The sequence below is a fragment of the Myotis nattereri genome (assembly GCF_964212035.1).
Source record: "Myotis nattereri genome assembly, chromosome: 10".
In the NCBI taxonomy this organism is placed as follows: Eukaryota; Metazoa; Chordata; class Mammalia; order Chiroptera; family Vespertilionidae; genus Myotis; species Myotis nattereri.
This window is the reverse complement of record NC_138085.1, coordinates 34,665,276-34,683,902: the sequence shown is the minus strand read 5'-3', so window position 1 is coordinate 34,683,902 and position 18,627 is coordinate 34,665,276. Positions and strand designations below refer to the sequence as shown.

Here is an 18,627-nt window from a genome sequence, read left to right as displayed (position 1 = left end):
CTTCAGAGAGGAAGGGAGAGGGAGAGATAGATAGAAACATCATTGATTAGATATAATCACCGATCAGCTGCCTCCTGCACACCTCACCCTGGGAATCAAGTCCACAACCTGGGTATATGCCCTGCCTGGGAATCAAACCGTGAATTCCTGGTTCATAGGTCAAGCTCAACCACTGAGCCACACTGGCCAGGTAGTGCATGCATTTTAAAGTGCATGCATCTTTACACTCAAGTAGGTTTGAGGAATGCTACAGTAAACTGACTTCTGTAATGCAGAGCTCCCCAAAGCATTTCATGTGATAATTTGCTCCAGGCCAAGCAAGATCTCCAATGCATATTTGGTACAAAAACTTATTTTTTCATCAAAACATTACATCTCTAAGCTCAGTGTTCCATGGAAAATAATTTAGGAAATAATGTTCTAATGGCGGTAGTACATTTACCTCTATTCTGCAGAGAAACTGTTTTACAGATGCCCTCATTGGAGAGTCCAAATTTACCTCAGTGTGTTTTCATCAGATTGGCACTTCTTTATATTTTTTGGTCCAAAATATAATAATCAGCCAGTATATGGTTCTTTAGGGTCTCCTATAAACCTCAAAACTGAACAAATAATTTTTATTATGCTTTATAGTAATATGAGTTTCTGTAAGAGAGTTCTTTGAAAATCAGTAACCTTTATAAAAGAACATAGTTTAATTATGTTTTATTCAAGTGTAGTTTATTTTTATTTTTAGAAAGAGTGGAAAAGAGAGAGGAGGGGGAGAGAAAGAGAGAGCGATGGGGGAAGAGAGAGAGAGAAACATCAATGTGAGACACATCAACTGGGTGCCTCCCGCATGCGCCTCCACCGGGGCTGGGGAACATGCAACTGAGGTACATGTCCCCAGGAATCGAACCCACGATCCCTTGGTCCATGGGCCAATGCTCCAACCACTGAGCCAAACAAGCCAGAGCCAAGTGTATCTTTAGTTAGAATAACAGTACTTCTGTGTATTACATGGTAATTAAAAGTATCATGAATACAGCAACTGAAAAGCAGTAGAAATGAAGACAGAGAGAGTGAGAACGAGACAGAATTTTAAAGGTCCCTACTGGGAAGAGTCCTTGCAGATGCAGCTCTCGTACAGATAGCAGGTGTGGTGGGAGGACTGTGCTCCCTTCAGCTTTCCTTTGGGAATCTCAGCTGTAGTGGTTTACCCTGCAGACATCCACTGTCCTGAGGCCTTCCATGATTTGTTAGAATATTTGGAAGTTTACTAGGGCACAAGAGACAGGGTCTGAGTAACAGTATTCTGAGTTCAGTAAAATTCACCCTCTTTGTAAGATCCAAGAGAGTGCAAATGTGAAGATGGTCTTCATGCCAAAACCTGCCGCAGAACAGCTTCCCTCCTGTTTGCATGGCCTTGTGCTTTGGCCCTCTCACCAATGGTCAAAGAGGGAACTTTGACCAATAAGTAATTTCCTAGGAAATCCAAGATTCCAGTGGACCTCAGGCCTGGGCTGTGTTTAGTGGGTGCTTCTTTTTTCTAAGTTGTCACCTGCCTGAACTCATTCCTCAGGAGTTCATAGTCTTTGTCCTGAAGAGAGCTCTCTGTTATGGAGATTTACATTTTACCAGGAATTAGAGACTCCGATGCCTCAAGCACAACTTCCAGGAAATAACTTAGGGGGCTCTGGAGAGGTAAGGCCAGCCTTCCCAGAGCACAGAGCCCAGACTGTCCTGTCATGACTAAGCAGTTATTTTGTGTTGTATTTGGAAAAAATCACACAAGTGTCTTTTACTCTCTCCACTCTCTTTTTAGCACTAAGCACTCTAGTAAGTGCACATACTAGGTACTGGGCAAAGGTATGGCTACCAACTCTCGGTTTCTTTTCTATTATACTAGAGGCCCGATGCACGAAATATGTGCATGAGTAGGGTCCCTAGGCCTGGCCAGCGATCAGGGCCGATCTGTGGGGCAACCAGCGGGGCGATTGGGAGGCCCCCACTGGCACCTGCCTTGGCCAGCCTGGGCCTACAGGCTCGGGGCAGCTCCTGCATTGAGCCTCTGCCCCCTGGTGGTCAGTGCATGTCATAGTGACCGGTTGTTCCGCTGTTCAGTGGATTTGTATATTAGGCTTTTATTATATAGAATTTGTAGGTAAGGTAAATAGTTTCATATATATGTAATATACATGGGATGTAAATATATATATGTAAATTTGATGAATATTTAAGGGATAATGAACATCAAAGGAAACAGTGAAGGAATGGCAATCCCACTGTAGATCCTAGGACTGGAAGACCGTTTTCTCCATCACCGCCATGCTGGTCCTTGGACCTCTGAGTGTGCTCATCCAGTGAAGATGAGCATATTCCTCCTGCAAAAGGCCATTCCACTTCGGTTACCCTTGTTCCTTGTTTTGAGCAGAAAGGTGGTCCCTGGTGGAAACCAGCCATTGGACAAAGTCAGCATTCCTCCATTTCATGCCATTACGTATCATACACTTCCTCAGCCTCTCTACTCCTCGATCGGCAGAGAGTGATATTCAGGTTGGGCTCCTATCCCTCTGGCTGTGTTTTCTACTTATGTGGTTCTTCTCCTTCAGCAGACTCTTGGAAATTGGTATTAACTGGGCCTTCTTTGGCCTGCTCCTCTTATTCTATTTGCTTTACTAGTCAGCCATTTGCTACCTTATGTCCAAATCTCCCGGGCAATTCCCAGCTCCTTATTCAGGCTTATACATCTCCTGAATTCTGGGTGCATATTTCTGTCCACGTCTGGACATCTCTATCTACACATTTCCAGACTCATCAAGGGCAAAGCTAAGCTGAAATCCTCTATAACACCTTCCTTTAAGGCAGTGGTTCTCAACCTTCCTAATGCTGTGACCCTTTAATACAGTTCCTCATGTTGTGGTGACCCCCAACCATAAAATTATTTTTGTTGCTACTTCATAACTGTAATGTTGCTACTGTTATGAATCATAATGTAAATATCTGATATGCAGGATGTATTTAGGCGACCCCTGTGAAAGGGTCGTTCGACCCCCAAAGGGGTCTCGACCCACAGGTTGAGAAACACTGCTTTAAGGTAACATACCTATTTCCCCCTTTATCTAAGCTTCTTCAGAACATGTTAGTATCTCTGTCAGGGCTCTGTCAGTTAACTGTGACAAATAACACACACACACACACACAGATCCTTTTGTTGAGCACTAGTTTTTTATACAAAAGATATTAGTTCCTAGTGGAACACACCCCGTGCCAAATGTGCCTATTGGATGCTGTTTGCTCAGGTTTCCAAAGGCATCTGCCATAGGGTGCTCCGCTTCTCAGAAGGCAGTGCGATATGTACAGCAGTCACCAGATGCATCCCAACTTGTTAGTTACATATCATGTTCTTGCTCCGGGGCCCTCACATCTTCCCCTGTCCCCCAAGAGCTGCATGAAATGGCCTTTCCTTGAAGGCTACACATTTTTTAAAAAATGCCAAGCCACTGTCCCCATCTCATTTGAAAATGTCACTTGAGATAGCCTTTGCCAAGAACACATGCGTCAAACAATGTTTCTCCCCGGGGATTAGATTTAGGGCACACCGCCTTCCAGAAAGCTGCTACTTTGTCAAGGCCACCTGCGGATTTGTCTAGGGGACCGGCTTCTTCTCCACGGAGAGTCTTGTCCCAGCCTCAGATATTTCTGGTGCAGAAAACAGGGGGCGAAGGCAGTCGCTCTCCTTGGCTGATTATTTCTCTTACTGTACTGCTTTCAGAATAAGATCATACTGGACCCCATGACGTTCAGCGAGGCCAGGTTCCGGCCGTCCCTGGAGGAGAGGTTGGAGAGCATCATCAGCGGGGCCGCGCTCATGGCCGACTCCTCCTGCACCCGGGACGACAGGCGCGAGAGGATCGTGGCCGAGTGCAATGCAGTGCGCCAGGCGCTCCAGGACCTGCTCAGCGAGTACATGAACAACGTAAGTCCTGGGCCACCCGCGCTCACGTCGCGGGGGGCTCCGTGCGCGATCTGCTGGCTCTTGGAAAGCAGGCACAGCGTGAACAGAGGACAGGTGCTCCCCAAAGATAGTCGGGGGAAACCAGAGAATGGCTCTGGAGGCGCCTGATGTCCTCTCAAAATGCATTTTGGTATGGAAGCGATTAGTAGAGAGGAAAATCATTTTAGGGAAACTCTGGCTTTTTCCTTGAGTGAGTTCTGGGCTCCTTTGATTGAGGTAAAGGTTCCATTGGTGAAAGCAAATGGTTGATGGAAATCACCGAAGAGACCCTGATGTCCTCTTTTACAAAAAGCACGGTCAAAGCTAAGGATAGCCACCGATGCTAATCTTCCATCCTAAGAGGCATTAAGAGGTGTCATAGGGTTTAAATGCTTCTGTGCACTTGGGCAAGGTGGGAATGTTCCAGCAGGAGAGTTATTGATTCATCGTGCGATTAGAAATTCTTATGAGAGGGAGGCTCCAAGTTTTCCAAACGGTGACAATAGCGTCTGCTTATGTTGCAGCTCAGATAAAAGCTGGCCTCTCCTCCAGTTATACAGTGTGTCCGTTCCTGTACAATGAAAACTATAAAAAGGAGATGAAATCCATATTCTTTTCTCTGAAAGCCACTGAATCATGTCTGTATTGATTTGCTACATTCATTCAGCCGGTGTGATGTTGCTGATGCCCAGAACTTGCCACCGTGAAAGACCTCACGTTCCTTCTGTGCTGGACTCCCGGGTGTGCGAGAATTTAGGGGAAAATGTAGGTGACGTGAGGTCTTTACGCGTTAAAGGCAGGCCCTGTGTAGGGGTCAGATAGGGAACAGGGACTATGAAAATCTGCTCTCAGCCTTGGAGGCCAGCCTGCATCCTGTTGGGACACTCAGAGGCAATTTGGAGACAAAGCCACCAGCCATGGGTAGGAGCGCTGCTGCTCCTGTGGGCTCCCCAGAGGACTTGGAGCCAGAAAACAAAGTGATGTAGAATGTCTTGCAAACTAAAAAAAACAACAAAAAAAATCTGTGGGGGTTTTTTCATGACGACCCTTCAGATTCTTTGATTTTGGAAGACTTGCTCATTTTCAGGACACGAAGAATAGGTGTGGCTGCGTCCTGTGGTACCCAGCCGCTAATGAGGGGTTCTCTGTAGGGCGCTGGGTGGCCAGCAGTCTCTGCGATGCGGGCCCACAGTGCTATGCAGGGGGAAGCTGGGAATATTGTTCGCTGCTGTCTCCCATCTTGAGTGAGTCTTTGGAATAGCAGATTTAACGAGAAAAGAATGCTTATAGAAGCTGGTACTCGATTTGTTGTTGCTTTTACTAGAATAGCAACAGGCTAATGACTTGTATGTGGAATGCGGTTTTATATTAACACATGCTGGTAATTTCTATCAAAGAAGAATCGTTGCCAAAGACAGAAGTAGTAACAGAAGGGATCGCACTGACGGTTAAGAGCTCAGTGTAAATGAGTCAGAGGAAAAGGGTGTTCCAGGGAACGGAAATGACAGAATGTGAGTAAGGAGGAGTCCGTCAATGTGTGACTTATGATTTCTAGTTCAGGGTCTAGAATCCTGCCGGCCAGAGTTTTTTCTTTCAGTGTAAACTCATTCAGATCGGCAGAGTGGATGGATTTTTGTGTTTTGTGGACTCCGGTTACTTGTCTTTCTTGTGGTTCAGAAATATTTTGTATTTTTATTGAAAACTTGGTTTCTACTTTGATATGGTTAAAGACAATACATAGGTGGGTTTAGTGCTAGGTTTCCAAGTGTGCAAATTCTATTCACATTAAAGCATCAAGATCAAAGGCTGAAATAAAACACCTCCTACTGACTTTTATATAAACTGTGTAAAATCTACTTGAACTTCACACTTCGGTGATTTTAAGGTTGAATTGGACGTGACTAGACAAGCTCCATAATCCCTATCCAGTACCTTCATTTCTTACTGCCACAATGTCAATTTATATTTAGTTTGATACAGCATCATATATTTATATAAAACATATACCCATCTGTGTCCTGACTGAAAAGTCAGTTGATATTAACAGCAACCAATAAATTAGTCAGCTGTGCCTAGGCTCTTACAAGGTATTTCTTTTTCAGTATGATAAGCTCTGAGAATAAAGGTACTGTCAAATTGACACCCTGTAGATTTTCATCTTGCTGTCCTAGACAGTATAATTAGGATAAAGAAGACATTAGATTGAGAAGAAATAAATAAAAATGGACACAATTGACATTTCTGGATTCTAAAACTCTCCTGATGAGCCCCTGATGAAGATTCAGCTTATGATGCTCACTTATAGGTGAAGCTATTCTAAACCATATACATGCCAAGTGGTATGGAGCGAAGGGAGAGAGAAGCTGGGGAGAGGAGCTGTGTACTCAGTGACTAGGAAAAGGAAGTCTGCGTGGGGCATGAGCCTTGGTCTAGCCACATAGGTTACACTGAACTCAACGGGATTTCAGTTGTGGGTTAGATATTTCCACTAAGGTATGTTTGAATGAATGAATGAGTGTGTGTGTGTGTGTGTGTGAGATTTGAAGATGTAACAAAAGCTGCCCACTTGAAAGAGACTATGGTATAAAACAGAGGGCTGGGTGAACAGAAGCACATGGCAAAGATTAGGATTGGAATGTAGCCATACTGGAAGAGACTGTTGGGATAGTTGCAGGCAAGGCCTGGTTGCCCTTAATTTGTTTCATCAAGTTTATAATGTATCTCAAAGTGAGAAGAGTCCTAAAAATAACCTCTGCTTAACTAGAAAGTCATTATTGTACATATGTGGAAGCTAACGGGCAGAGAGCGACTCCTTTTCCAAACGAAGTGTGGCTGTTGGACTGTTATGCCAAGTACGATGAGTAGTTGCAAATGGTAATGGAGACATAATCTTCTCTCTGGAATTTGTCACTTTATTCAGCTTTTTTTTTTGTGGCAGTAAAACTCTTTTTTTCATCACACACACACACACACACACACACACACACAATCTTAAAAATGACCCCATGATAAGAAACAATTAAACATGTTATTTTATTGATTAAACTTTTGTGGTGGATTCAAATTTAGAAGATTGTAGTCATTCAACAAATATGGATTGTTTGCTTTGCTATTTTTGTGCCAGGCATTGTTCTAGGATCCTGGAGACACAGAAGGGAGCAAAATAGATGAAATTATCTGATCTCACAGGGCTTACACTGTCGTTGAGGGAGACAGGCAATAAATAACTCATTTGAGCAAGAGTGAAACGGGGAAATACAAAACCTGGAGACAAAAAGCGTGGGTACAGCTAAAAGTAGATGGCCTGGGAAGGGTTCATTGAGAAGAAGACATTTGGTCAGAGATCTTTGGGACATGAAGGAGTGCACGGTGAGACGCCTTCATGTGAGAAGAGCGCCCAGGTGTTTGAGGAACCTCATGTGGCTGTTGCAAGTGAGTGGAGAGTTGCAGGAAATGGGATCTGCATGGTTACAAGGTGTCAGGCTGAGCTCCATTATGTGGAATCTGACTTTTACTTGCCATTGGGGAGTGTTGGGCAGAGAATGCCGTGCCTTAGGTGTTGAAGGCAGGGACTGGAACTATTCCTGAGAGGAGGGTGGCTGGGGGCAGTGGTAGCAGTAGCAGTGCTCAAATTCCCACTCGATTTGAAACAATTTGCTTAAAAAGCAGCCAGTGAGAAGAACGTATCTGTTGTATGAACACAAAATGGACATGGAAATGTTGAGGACAGTTGCAGCGGTCTCGGTCACGCTAATACGGTATCTTCAGTTGGTATCTTCATTGGGTTTTGATTGCATAGAAAATTCTGATTTACTTGGATGTAGCAACAATTTGTAAATAGCACACTTCGCAATGCTTGGACGCTCCGCCACACAGATTACGTTTGAAAAGGGAGTTAAGTGGGGGAAAAAGTTTCTAAGTTGTATCATCATAAATATCCAAGTATGGATCACATTCTTATAGATATAAAAGACTAGGCAAATGTAATACTTATACTAAGGCCTAAAGCTAGCTGTAGAAAGTGTTCCTTGCCATCCTCATTTGCACCTTTTCTTGTAAGAACAATAGGGAGATGCACTAGGTCAGTGGTCGGCAAACTCATTAGTCAACAGAGCCAGATATCAACAATACAACGATTGAAATTTCTTTTGAGAGCCAGATTTTTTAAACTTAAACTATATAGGTAGGTACATTGTTATTAACTTAATTAGGGTACTCCTAAGGCTTAGGAAGAGCCACAGTCAAGGGGCCAAAAAGCTGCATGTGGCTCGCGAGCCGCAGTTTGCCGACCACGGCAGGCTGTTACTTCCTTGTTGACTAGTCACTTTGGGCCTCGGGGAAATGTGAGGAGCAGATCTGCCTGGACCTTGTGTGTGGAGCTGTGCAGCCGGTTCAGTGTTCTCTGCACAGACACTGTGCGTTCCTCCGGGTTATTTTTTAAAGACTCACACAGAACTACAATGTTCTTAGACAAACGTACAATTAAAGTTTACCTGTTTGCACAGTGATGGCAGAGAATCAGGTTGCCTTAAGTGATGACTGGCTGGTCTCTGCTGTGTAGAAATGTGGCAGGTTATTTTTTATTGTATTTTTATAAATAATAGAGTGATCTATTTTTCAAAATATATTAAATCCAACTTTTTTCAAACCACTTGAAGCACATCAGTGAATTTCTGGGGACCATTTGTAAAGCAGTAGTATAAAGCACAGGTTAAAAGCACATGAAGACAAATCGATGTGGAAACACACACACACACACACACACACACACGTTATAAGTGCCTGAAGTGCCATTGTCATAGCCTTTGCTACGGAGTGGAATTCAATGTACAGGGAGTTTCTGATGGATATGATTTGTGAGGGCTGAGGTCCCTCCAGCCTAGTTCTGGGGCTCCCCCCACACCAAGGCTCCAGCACAGGACACCATGTGAATAACCCCTGAAGTGACACCCAGGGCCGGGGGAGCTCTGAAAATAGTGAGCTTTCACACTTTTTATTTGTTTCTTTAATGGTCAAAAGAAACATATGTTCATTGAAAAGGACAAGAACATGAAGTAAGAAGAAAAACTTGTTCATAATCTCCTCCCCTAAAGATAATCCTTGTTAATGATTTTGTATAGCTTTCTAATGTTTTTAAACTTATATGACTGATCCCTTTATACACAACTACACACATGTCCATTATGCCTTGAGTTTCAAGAAAATGAACTCGTTGTAAGTGGTGTTTTGTAGGCTGTTTTCTTCACTTAATGTATTGTGAATATGCTACCGTTTTAATAAACATGCTCTAACCTTATGTTCACTGGCTACATAGCATTTTATTATGTAAATATGTGGTCATTCATTTAGAAGCAGTTCATTTGGAGAGTATTTTTACAGAAGGGTGTTGGAACAGCCGTGCAGGGAAGGCCGGCTGGCTGGCGGTGCCAATTCAGACCTGAGGCGCGACCCAGGAACTGAGTGACCAGACAGCTCTGCAGCTCAGATGCTGTAAGAGGAGATCTCTGAAAACGCTGTGCAATGAAAATTTCATTATGTGAAAAACGTTTTAATGCCTCAGGCCCTACTTCAAACTCTCTCACGTGTACTTGTCTGTCGCCTGTTGATTTTCTATATAAATTTGGTTTTCATTTATCGGAATTTCTCTAAGTGGTCTACAAGTACGACTGCCAAGAGGGGTCCAGAACAAGTTATTCACTAGTGGGTTTGATGTAGGGTCCCAGAGAAAGCATAGAAAGCTTAGGAAAGGAGTGTCATCAGAAAGATAATTTTGGCCTGGCCAGCATGGCTCAGTGGTTGAGCGTCAGCCTATGAACCAGGAGGTCACAGATTTATTCCAGGTCAGGAATGCCTGGGTTGTGGGTTCAATCCCCAGTATGGGGCTTGCAGGAGGCAGCTGATCACTGATTCTCGCTCATCATTGATGTTTATATCTCTCTCTCCCTTTCCATTCTTCTCTGATATCAATACAAACATACTTATTATATTGCCAATTTCTCCCGGACAGGAAGATAGGAGAAAGACTGAAAAGTTGTTATCACTGGAGAATAAAGCTAATTATTAGTTAAGCATAAAATTTGTTTCCAGTATTATCTAGGCCAGTGATGGCGAACCTTTTGAGCTGGGCATGTCAGCATTTTGAAAAACCCTAACTTAACTCTGGTGCCGTGTCACATATAGAAATTTTTTGATATTTGCAACCATAGTAAAACAAAGATTTATATTTTTGATATTTATTTTATATATTTAAATGCCATTTAACAAAGAAAAATCAACCAAAAAAATGAGTTTACGTGTCACCTGTGACACGCGTGTCATAGGTTCGCCATCACTGATCTAGGCCTCCTCATTTCTCTACTTTCTGTTAAGGTGTAAAAGAGGGGGTGAAACTCACAAATGTCAGTTCAGCTAATAATAATAAGCTTCTCTATTAAAACTTTTAGTTTAAAAACTGAATACCAAGTAATGTTTCAAAAACACTTGTGGGCCATAGAGGTGCAAATGTTGCCCAGACCTGCCCATACTGACCCTCCACTTTAAGGGGGAATTAAGGGTTGTCTTAATAGGATTGGTAGCTTCATTCAAGGATAAGATTTCTAATATCCCATATTTGGTGCCTGCGGTGAGAAAGTTTTCCTTGCCTTCCTCATTTGTACCTTTTCTTATCACTCTTTCTACTCTTGCCCTTCAAATATGATCAGTGCCCTCATCTCTATTAATGTTGAGCTTCAAATTCATCTGTGCAAGTATACTTCTCCTATAAAACCTTTGCTCCACGAAGATGGTTTTCAAAATCCTTTTTAGTTGGCATTTCTTACTGAGGCATTGAAACAGTACAGTGAGGTTACCAACCCTTACTCTGAGCTCTAAAACTATCCTTTGAATCCACTCTCCCTAGGTAATATGGGTGGGAGGGGAAGTCTTTGGGTTCTGCATGGCATTTGCATCCTTGAATTAATGGCCCTTGCAATCCACTTGCTGGCATTTCCAGGCAGTTGTCAGTGTGACTCCCAGAGGTACCCAGGGATCAGTATAGAGTCATGCAACATCTTATGTTTTTCTTATGTTATTTATTGCACTTCCTTTCTAATGGTGTTCCATTGAGTTTGCTGTCATGGGATCTCAGAAAGCCAAGGGAGTAGTATGGATGGGTATGCTGGGAGGCACGGAGGCAGGCCCAGGTGGTGGGAGGATGTCCAGCCCTACTGGTGGGACATATTCCCTGGGGGGATTTTGAGGGTGAGAGTGTGAGAGAGATTGTCCCAGCAACAAGCATCCCTCAGAGCATGAGGGTGCCGTGCGAGGCTCCAGGAGGAGATCCAGACTGGCAGGTGGTTGATAGCATTGGCATCATCTGGACATAGCATCCACGGTAGCTGTAGAGCACAGGTGTAGGTGGCATCCAGGGCCCATGGGAACACGGCAGATCTCCTGGGTCTTAAAGAACCCAAGATGGTATACTTATCCTGGTGAGGGACTGAGGCCCTTTGAAAAGTAAATCATGCCGTACGAATGTTTGCTGTTACTTATTATCAGCTTGTGACATACAGTTAAATGACTTAAAGGATTTCAGGCCAGATGGGTCTAACTAGATTTGTTTCCCTTGGATAGTCAAGGTCAGTTCTCAATGCAACCTCACATTCCAGCAGCTTGGCCAGGAAAAGTCCTTTCTATATAAACTTTCCCAGGATGGGTTTTGTTTAGCAGATTTATAAGCCTGTGCTTTTTAGCCAGCTGTACTCAGGTTCAAATTTCAGTCTTACCCCTTCTTATTCGCATAAGCTTAGGCAAGGTGTGCCTGAACTGGGCTGGTCCCCTGCTGGTCCCTGAACGGGGATGCATCTGGCTGGGTGACCCTGCCTGGATGAATACTGTGAGCACCACTATTGCCAAAGCCAGGAAACAAACAAATGAAAGCCCTTATAAAACGAGCTGCTTTTTAGAGAACTGAGAGAAAACCGACTGAGACTGCACTTCTGGGAAGCCAGAAAAGTAAAATAAACACCAGGAGGACCAGGCCCTTCAGCTGTTAGAAGTTGGATGCAGAGCAGCATGTCTGAGTTAGTAGATGAGATGCCTTTCTTTTCCCGGTCCCTCAGGCTTCGGAGAGACAAAGGCCAGGTTCTCCATTAAACTGGTTATCTCTCATGGCAACCTGGTGGTTGGATATCACTCACCTTCTCCACAATGGACTTCTGTAAGGAGCTCTTCTTGGTGATGGAAAGAAACCAATTTATCAAATGAAACAGGAGGTGAAAGTAAAAATCAGCCTTAACAACAAAATCAAGTCCCATACTTAGAATTCCAGCTAAGAATTTTCTCCTTTACAAAGACACCCCTTCACGGAGTCCTTGAAAGTTGTTTCTGAAACCTACAAGGTCAATCAATATGAGGAGGAAGAGGAAGTAGTGTTAGAAGACAGTTAGGAGCTGTCTGTGACAGTCAGTGAGCAGGGGTGTTGACAGAGCTGACTGCCCAGTCATCAGATTTGGCCATCCCAGGTAAGACAAACCTGGACAGCACAATCCATCAATTGATCTTCTTTGAAGAGCCTTCCTGGTACTTCAAGGAAGACCTCCCAGAACTGTCTGGGAGAGCAGGAGGCTGCACTCCATCACCACACTCACGAGTCTGGATAGACGTTTTCTTTGTGTTTCCAAAGGACGTGGGAAACCCAGAACTCTGGATTGCTTGTTCTTGACTGGGTTGTGCCAAGATAAGCTCAGAGGCCTTTTTGCTCGGGTCTCCTGCTGCCTTGAATCCATCCTGAAAAGTCTCTTTTGTTTCATGTCGGAAACTGTTGCACTCTAAGGACTAAGTGTTTCACCGGTGGAGATGCCTCCCTGTGCTTCACACACACCCAGCTCTTTGCTGATGCAGCGACTTTGCCCTTCCCATCCATCTGACAGAGCATTCTTTCTCAAACGCTGCATGGATGGCTCCTTCTCTTCAGTCTCAGCTCGAAGATGTTGCTCTTAATCACATCAGTGTATTGATTTATGTTCTAGCCCCAGCCAGCCTCCACAATTACATCATCTCTTTGTGTTTGTTGTGTCTGGTCCTCCACTGAAATTTAAACTCTCATGAGACAGATCTTATCTTGTTCACAATCCTCAGGATCTAGAGTAGCTAGTCTGGGACAGTAAATAAGTATTTTTGGAATGGATACATGAATTCCCTCTCATTCTTCAATAATGATGATGACAATAATAGGAGGAGGAGGTAGAGGAGGAGGAATAAACAGAAGTACAGCAACATAACCCATATGTTTTTAGTTTATTGAGTTCTGTGTTTTGGAACAAAATGATTCACTTTTTTTCCTGTTCTACCTAGATAAAACTGTAGGTAAATTAGCTAAGGTACCTCATGTGAGTCTTCATGACTCACTTTGAAGTACCCAGACATTTCCCTATAGTTAAAGCTACATGTTGAAGACCGACCTGGAAGAGGCCCACATCAACTCTTTCTAGAAAGGCCTAAAATAATCTTAATAACTCTTGGTAAAGACAAAAATAATATGAAACATGTCACTTGCTTGCTTTTCAGATCAAAGAGCTCCATCTAGCAGCTCAATCTAGATTCTGCTGTTGCCTGGTGTTTCCTCCAGGCTGAGCTGTTTGGGCAGGACTTTCAGGGGAAGTATTCAGTTCTGTAGAATTCTGCAGGCTCAACTGAGAACTTCAGAAATTACTTAACTCATCACTTCCTAAAAGGCATGAAAGAGTTTTGTGTATGTATCCAAGAGATAAATTAACAGAAGCCAAGGGTCAACATATCACTGTTAAAAATTAGACACTGTCATGCTGGCCGGTTTGGCTCAGTGGATAGAGTGTCATCCTGAGGACTGAGAAGGGCAATTCTGGTCAAGGGCACGTACCTTGGTTGCAGGCTCGATCCCTGGTCCTGGTTAGGGTGCGTGCGGGAAGCAACCAGTCGATGTGCCTCTCTCACATTGATGTTTCTCTCTGTCTCTCCCCCTCCCTTCCACTCTCTCTAAAACTCAATGGAAAAATATCCTTTGAGTGAGGATTAACAAAAACAAACAAAAAAATTAGGCACTGTCCGCCGAGGCCAAACTCAGACTCCAGATTACAGAGGGGGCTGATCCTCTAAGTGTAGCAAGTAATTTCTCAGAGCAGGCAGGTTAGGGAACGCCTGATGTAATAAGTCAGTGCATCAAATCTAGAGTTGTTAATTCAATCTAGCATGGGTTTAAATGGGTGTTTTGTTGGTTTGGTTTTTTTGTGTGTGTGTGTGAATGGGGATAAATACTTTTGTACAAAAGCGTCAAGTGAAATCTCTCTAGGGAAGTCTTCCTGAGCTGTAGATGCCTTACCCTGGACACTCAAGTGTTCAGAGGAGACATGGGAAGCTGGGGGGCTAATCTCTTCTTTAAACGCCTTAGAAATATACAAGCAAATCTGAACCACCATCTCCCCCGTAATCTGTTAATTGAAGGGTAGCTGTTCTTTTACAAAGCTCACCTCCCTCAAACACACCTCTTCCTACACGTCTACTCCCCCATTTGTACAAAGGCAATTTATCATCCTTGGAAGGACTGCTCTCAGTAAGTGCCAGGACTGGAATAGTCAGTCTCACAGATTATTTTAAATGCCCTTTCCTAACAGCTTAATTGCTGACTTCAGTTTCTACTAATTCTGCAGGTTTGGCTGCAGCTGACAGATTTATAGCATCAATCCAGAGCTTTGCCTTTGGCAGCTCACCCCTTGAATTGAGCTTTTGTTCAGGGTTCTTTTGGTGACTGTTCTAGGGTACTGTTTTCCAGAGGAAGCTGCATTTTGGCTGATTTCCCTCGGGATTTTTAAAAATTAGTTAACTTATTTATTGATTTCAGAGAGGAAGGGAGAAGGGGAGAGAGAGATAGAAACATCAATGATGAGAGAATCATTGATTGGCTGCCCCCTGCATACTTCCTACTGGGGATTGAGCTCTTTAGCTGGGCATGTGCCCTGACCTGGAATCAAACCCGTGACCTCCTGGTTCCTAGGTCTATGCTCAACCACTGAGCCATGCCGGCTGGCCTCCCTTGGGATTCTTAAATCTGTCTAGGTATCAGAACCACATAGGAGATTTTGAAGAACCTATACTGTAGGCCTCACCAGTTCTCAAACAGCAGAATCCCCAGGGACTGAGCTTGGGCATCTGTATGTTATTAGCAAGTTTCCCAAGGAATTCTCATGCCTCCAGCCCTGTACCAGCCTTGGAGGAGGCCAGCCTTAGGTCAACAGCATTAGATTCAGAGACACGTGCCAGAATTTTCCTTTTCTTCGGTTTCCTCAATAGCATTTTCAAAGTGTTATTTTTTATTATTATTTATCTTCATCCTCCAAATCATCTTCCCCCCAACCCCTCTGCCAGGGAACCAGGAGGAACCTTGCAGGGATTTATTCCCATTTCCTTCCTCTTTCTCCCCTAAAATGCCTCAGGAACACAACAGCGATTGGCATTCTATGTGGATTTCATCTCAGTAAAAAGAAAAAGGAGAAGAAGACAACATCAGCCTATTTATTATTCGGTCTGCACACTTGGGGGTTAGGAGGCATCCGTTACGTGTTCAGCAGTCTGGTGGCTAATTTCACACTTTTGATCCTTGATAAATAGATACACAAATCTTTGGGGAAAGATGTTTTTTTCTATATCCACGAGGCATTCACAAATAAAAAATATTCTCTGAATTTCATCTTATCAGAATTACTGCATCTTTTTTTTTCACCATTGGCCTAATTTTATGCTCTTATCTCTTCTATTTGTTCCATTTCCCTATTAGTTTTGCTTCCACCATTGCAGAATCTATAAAACATATCCCTTCTTTATTTCTACTTTATTTTTTAGTTTTTAGGTGTTTTGTGTTTTTTTAGGATCTTACAGAACCACTATTTATTTTTCCTAAAGCCTCTGTTTACTGATTTCAGGCCCTTTAGATGAAAACAAGCAACAAGGTATCTGCAAATTATCAAATGCCTAAGGACATAGTCAGGGTAACAACTGGAACTTAAATTGGAATCCAGGTCTTTTGGTTTATTTGATTTTTTTCCCCCCATTACTTTATATACTACTAGAGGCCTGATGCATGAAATTCATGCAAGAGTAGGCCTTCCTTCCCCCGACTGCTGACACCGGCTTCCCCCTGGCACCCAGGACCACGGCCTCCCTTGCAACCCCAGCTTCATCTGGAAAGTCATCCAGAAGGACATCTGGTCTAATTAGCATATTACTCTTTTATTATTATAGATATTTTAGTGGACTTAGATATAACATGCTCCTATTCTCCATTTAAATCCTACATCTCTTCCCTAATATTTCTTTTGATCCCTCAAGGTTAGCTACATGGTATTCTGGACAAACCTTCCCCCTTTTGCAAGCATCTCTAGATCCTAGTAGAACCCTTTAAAAATCCTATTAGGAAGCAGACAACAGTGACCTTATGGTGGACAGTCACCAGAATTCTGCAATGAGGGCCCCAAATGACCCTTTGTTGGCAGGAGTAGGGCATTAGAGGAGCAGACAACTGCATCTGATGTTCTCAGCAGTGCAGACCCTCCTGGCTCCTGGCTCCTGGCTCCTGGCTCCTGGCTCCTGGCTCCTGGCTCCAAGTAAAGGCTGCCAGTCTTCCAGGAGACAGCAGTAGGGGCCATAACCACAGCAGCCAGCACTGGTGTGCCAGATTTCCCGCAGCCGCCCAGGTGTTCAGAGCAGTGGCTCTGCTCTTGACTCTCCATGTCTGTCCAAAGACCTGCCTTTACCCTTTTCTGAAAATAAACCTTTAGTTGCCTGTTGGATTAGTTGCCTGGGGGTCTAACTGCTTTTAAAACACTATTGGTTTTAGAGAGAGAGGAAGGGAGAGGAACATGGATCAGCTACCTCCTGCCTGCACACCCCGCACTGGGGATCCAGCCCACAACCTAGGCATGGGCCCTGACCAGAAATCTAACCCGGGACCTTTTGACGCTTGGGACAGCAGCCAACCAACTGAGCCACACCAGCCAGGGCTCTTGCTGCTTTTTAAGTGAAGTTTCAAGAAAGCATCTCATTTTTGTTTTGTTTTGTTTTAATATGTTTTTATTTATTTTTAGAGGAAATGAGAGTGATAAAAGATATAAACATCAATAAGAGAGGGCAACATTATCAACTGGCTGCCTCCTGCACACCCGGGCATGTGCCCTGACTGGGAATCGAACCAGCAACCCCCTGATTCTTGGGTCAACTCTCAACCACGGGGCCACACTGGCTGGGCAAGCATCTCGTTTTTAACCTGACCGCTCTCCACCCTTTTCTTCAGAAGAAGCTTATGCCTCATATCCCTCCCTGTCGGCAGGATTTGCAGTAGGAGCTGGGCCGTTCTGAGTTTTCCCAGTTGCTGGCTTGGGACCCAGCTTTCTCAGACCTGCTAAAGGAGTTGGCCCCCCTGCCTCTGATACTCCCTTTCACATGTTATTGTGCCTCCCACCTCCTGTTGTCTTTGTCCTTCAGGATTGGTGCCTTTAACAGAAAATTGCTTCATGGTCATTTTATTGGGGTTTCAGAAAAGCGTGTGATAAGAGTGTGTGTTAAATCTTCTGTCTTCAGCCACACCTCTTATTTTAAGGAAGACTGCAGGTTCTTTCTGTGGCTCTATTTAGGATCCCTGTTCATTCGTACCCTGACTTGACCAAAGAGATGAATGGAGCTAAGATGATAAAAATATGTTTTCAAAGTGAGTGAGAGTTTTAGATAGAGTACAGGTGAGACATCATGTGTTGGAATAAAGCTTAGACGGGGGAATTCATTTGATCCGAGCAGCCTGTTGTATTTCAGTGTCCATACTATTCCTAACCAGAGCATTAAAGAGATTGTTTCCAATTTAGACCTGGAAGAAAATGTGGTTGTGCAAACCTGTCTTTGTGGTTTATGTAGGGGAATTATAGGAGCAGAGTGCTTCTCACATGATGATATATAGTGATGGAAGATGCTTTGACATTGGATGGTGGGCACACAGTGCAATATACTGATCTTAGAACATAGAAATCCACACCTGAAATCCATATGATCTTATTATCCACTGTCACCGCAATACATTTATTTTAAAAAAAGAATTCTTTAGAAACTAATGGTTTTAAGTCTACTTGATGCTATCATCTTTTTAGTTATTGACTGATAGCAGTTGTACAGTTGCCAGACTACAATTACATGTGATTTGATACGTATCTATATATTAAGAAAACAACAAAAAACTACTTAGCTGTTTCATTGGTTTTGAACTGCATTTCCTGGATACCTAGACGCGTCAGTGAGGACAAATAGGAGTACCATGACTCGGTTCCCTCCACTCCACCCACCCCCATACCTACTTCTCCCTGAGCCATCCTGATACTAAATGCTTTAAATGTTTGGTTTTCTTTTTAAAATCCCGTTTGGAAAATAGAGATCCGGAGGGTAAGGCAGATTTTGAAAAAGAATGTACTTTATGCCTCTAAGATGTTTGTCTGCAGTAACCAGATAATTGACAGGAAAGTTAATTGTGGCATTGATTACTTAGGTATCTGATCAATCTGTGATTATAATCATAGATCTGAGATTATGGGAGGATAGAGGAGCCCATCTCTGCATATAGACAGCCCTCTACTGAAATACTCAGATGACTACAAATTCTG

The 18,627-nt window shown here is 43.5% G+C and overlaps 1 protein-coding gene across 3 annotated transcripts in view; it reads left to right on the top strand.

Annotated features, from left to right (window-relative positions):
- Window positions 1–18,627, top strand: part of CTNNA2 (catenin alpha 2) — a 1,107,789-nt gene that overhangs the window by 373,045 nt on the left and 716,117 nt on the right. For all 3 annotated transcript variants that reach the window (XM_081101401.1, XM_081101400.1, XM_081101399.1), the window contains one exon: window positions 3,755–3,958. In XM_081101401.1, the coding sequence (XP_080957527.1) occupies window positions 3,755–3,958 (204 nt within the window). The remainder of the gene's footprint in view (window positions 1–3,754; window positions 3,959–18,627) is intronic.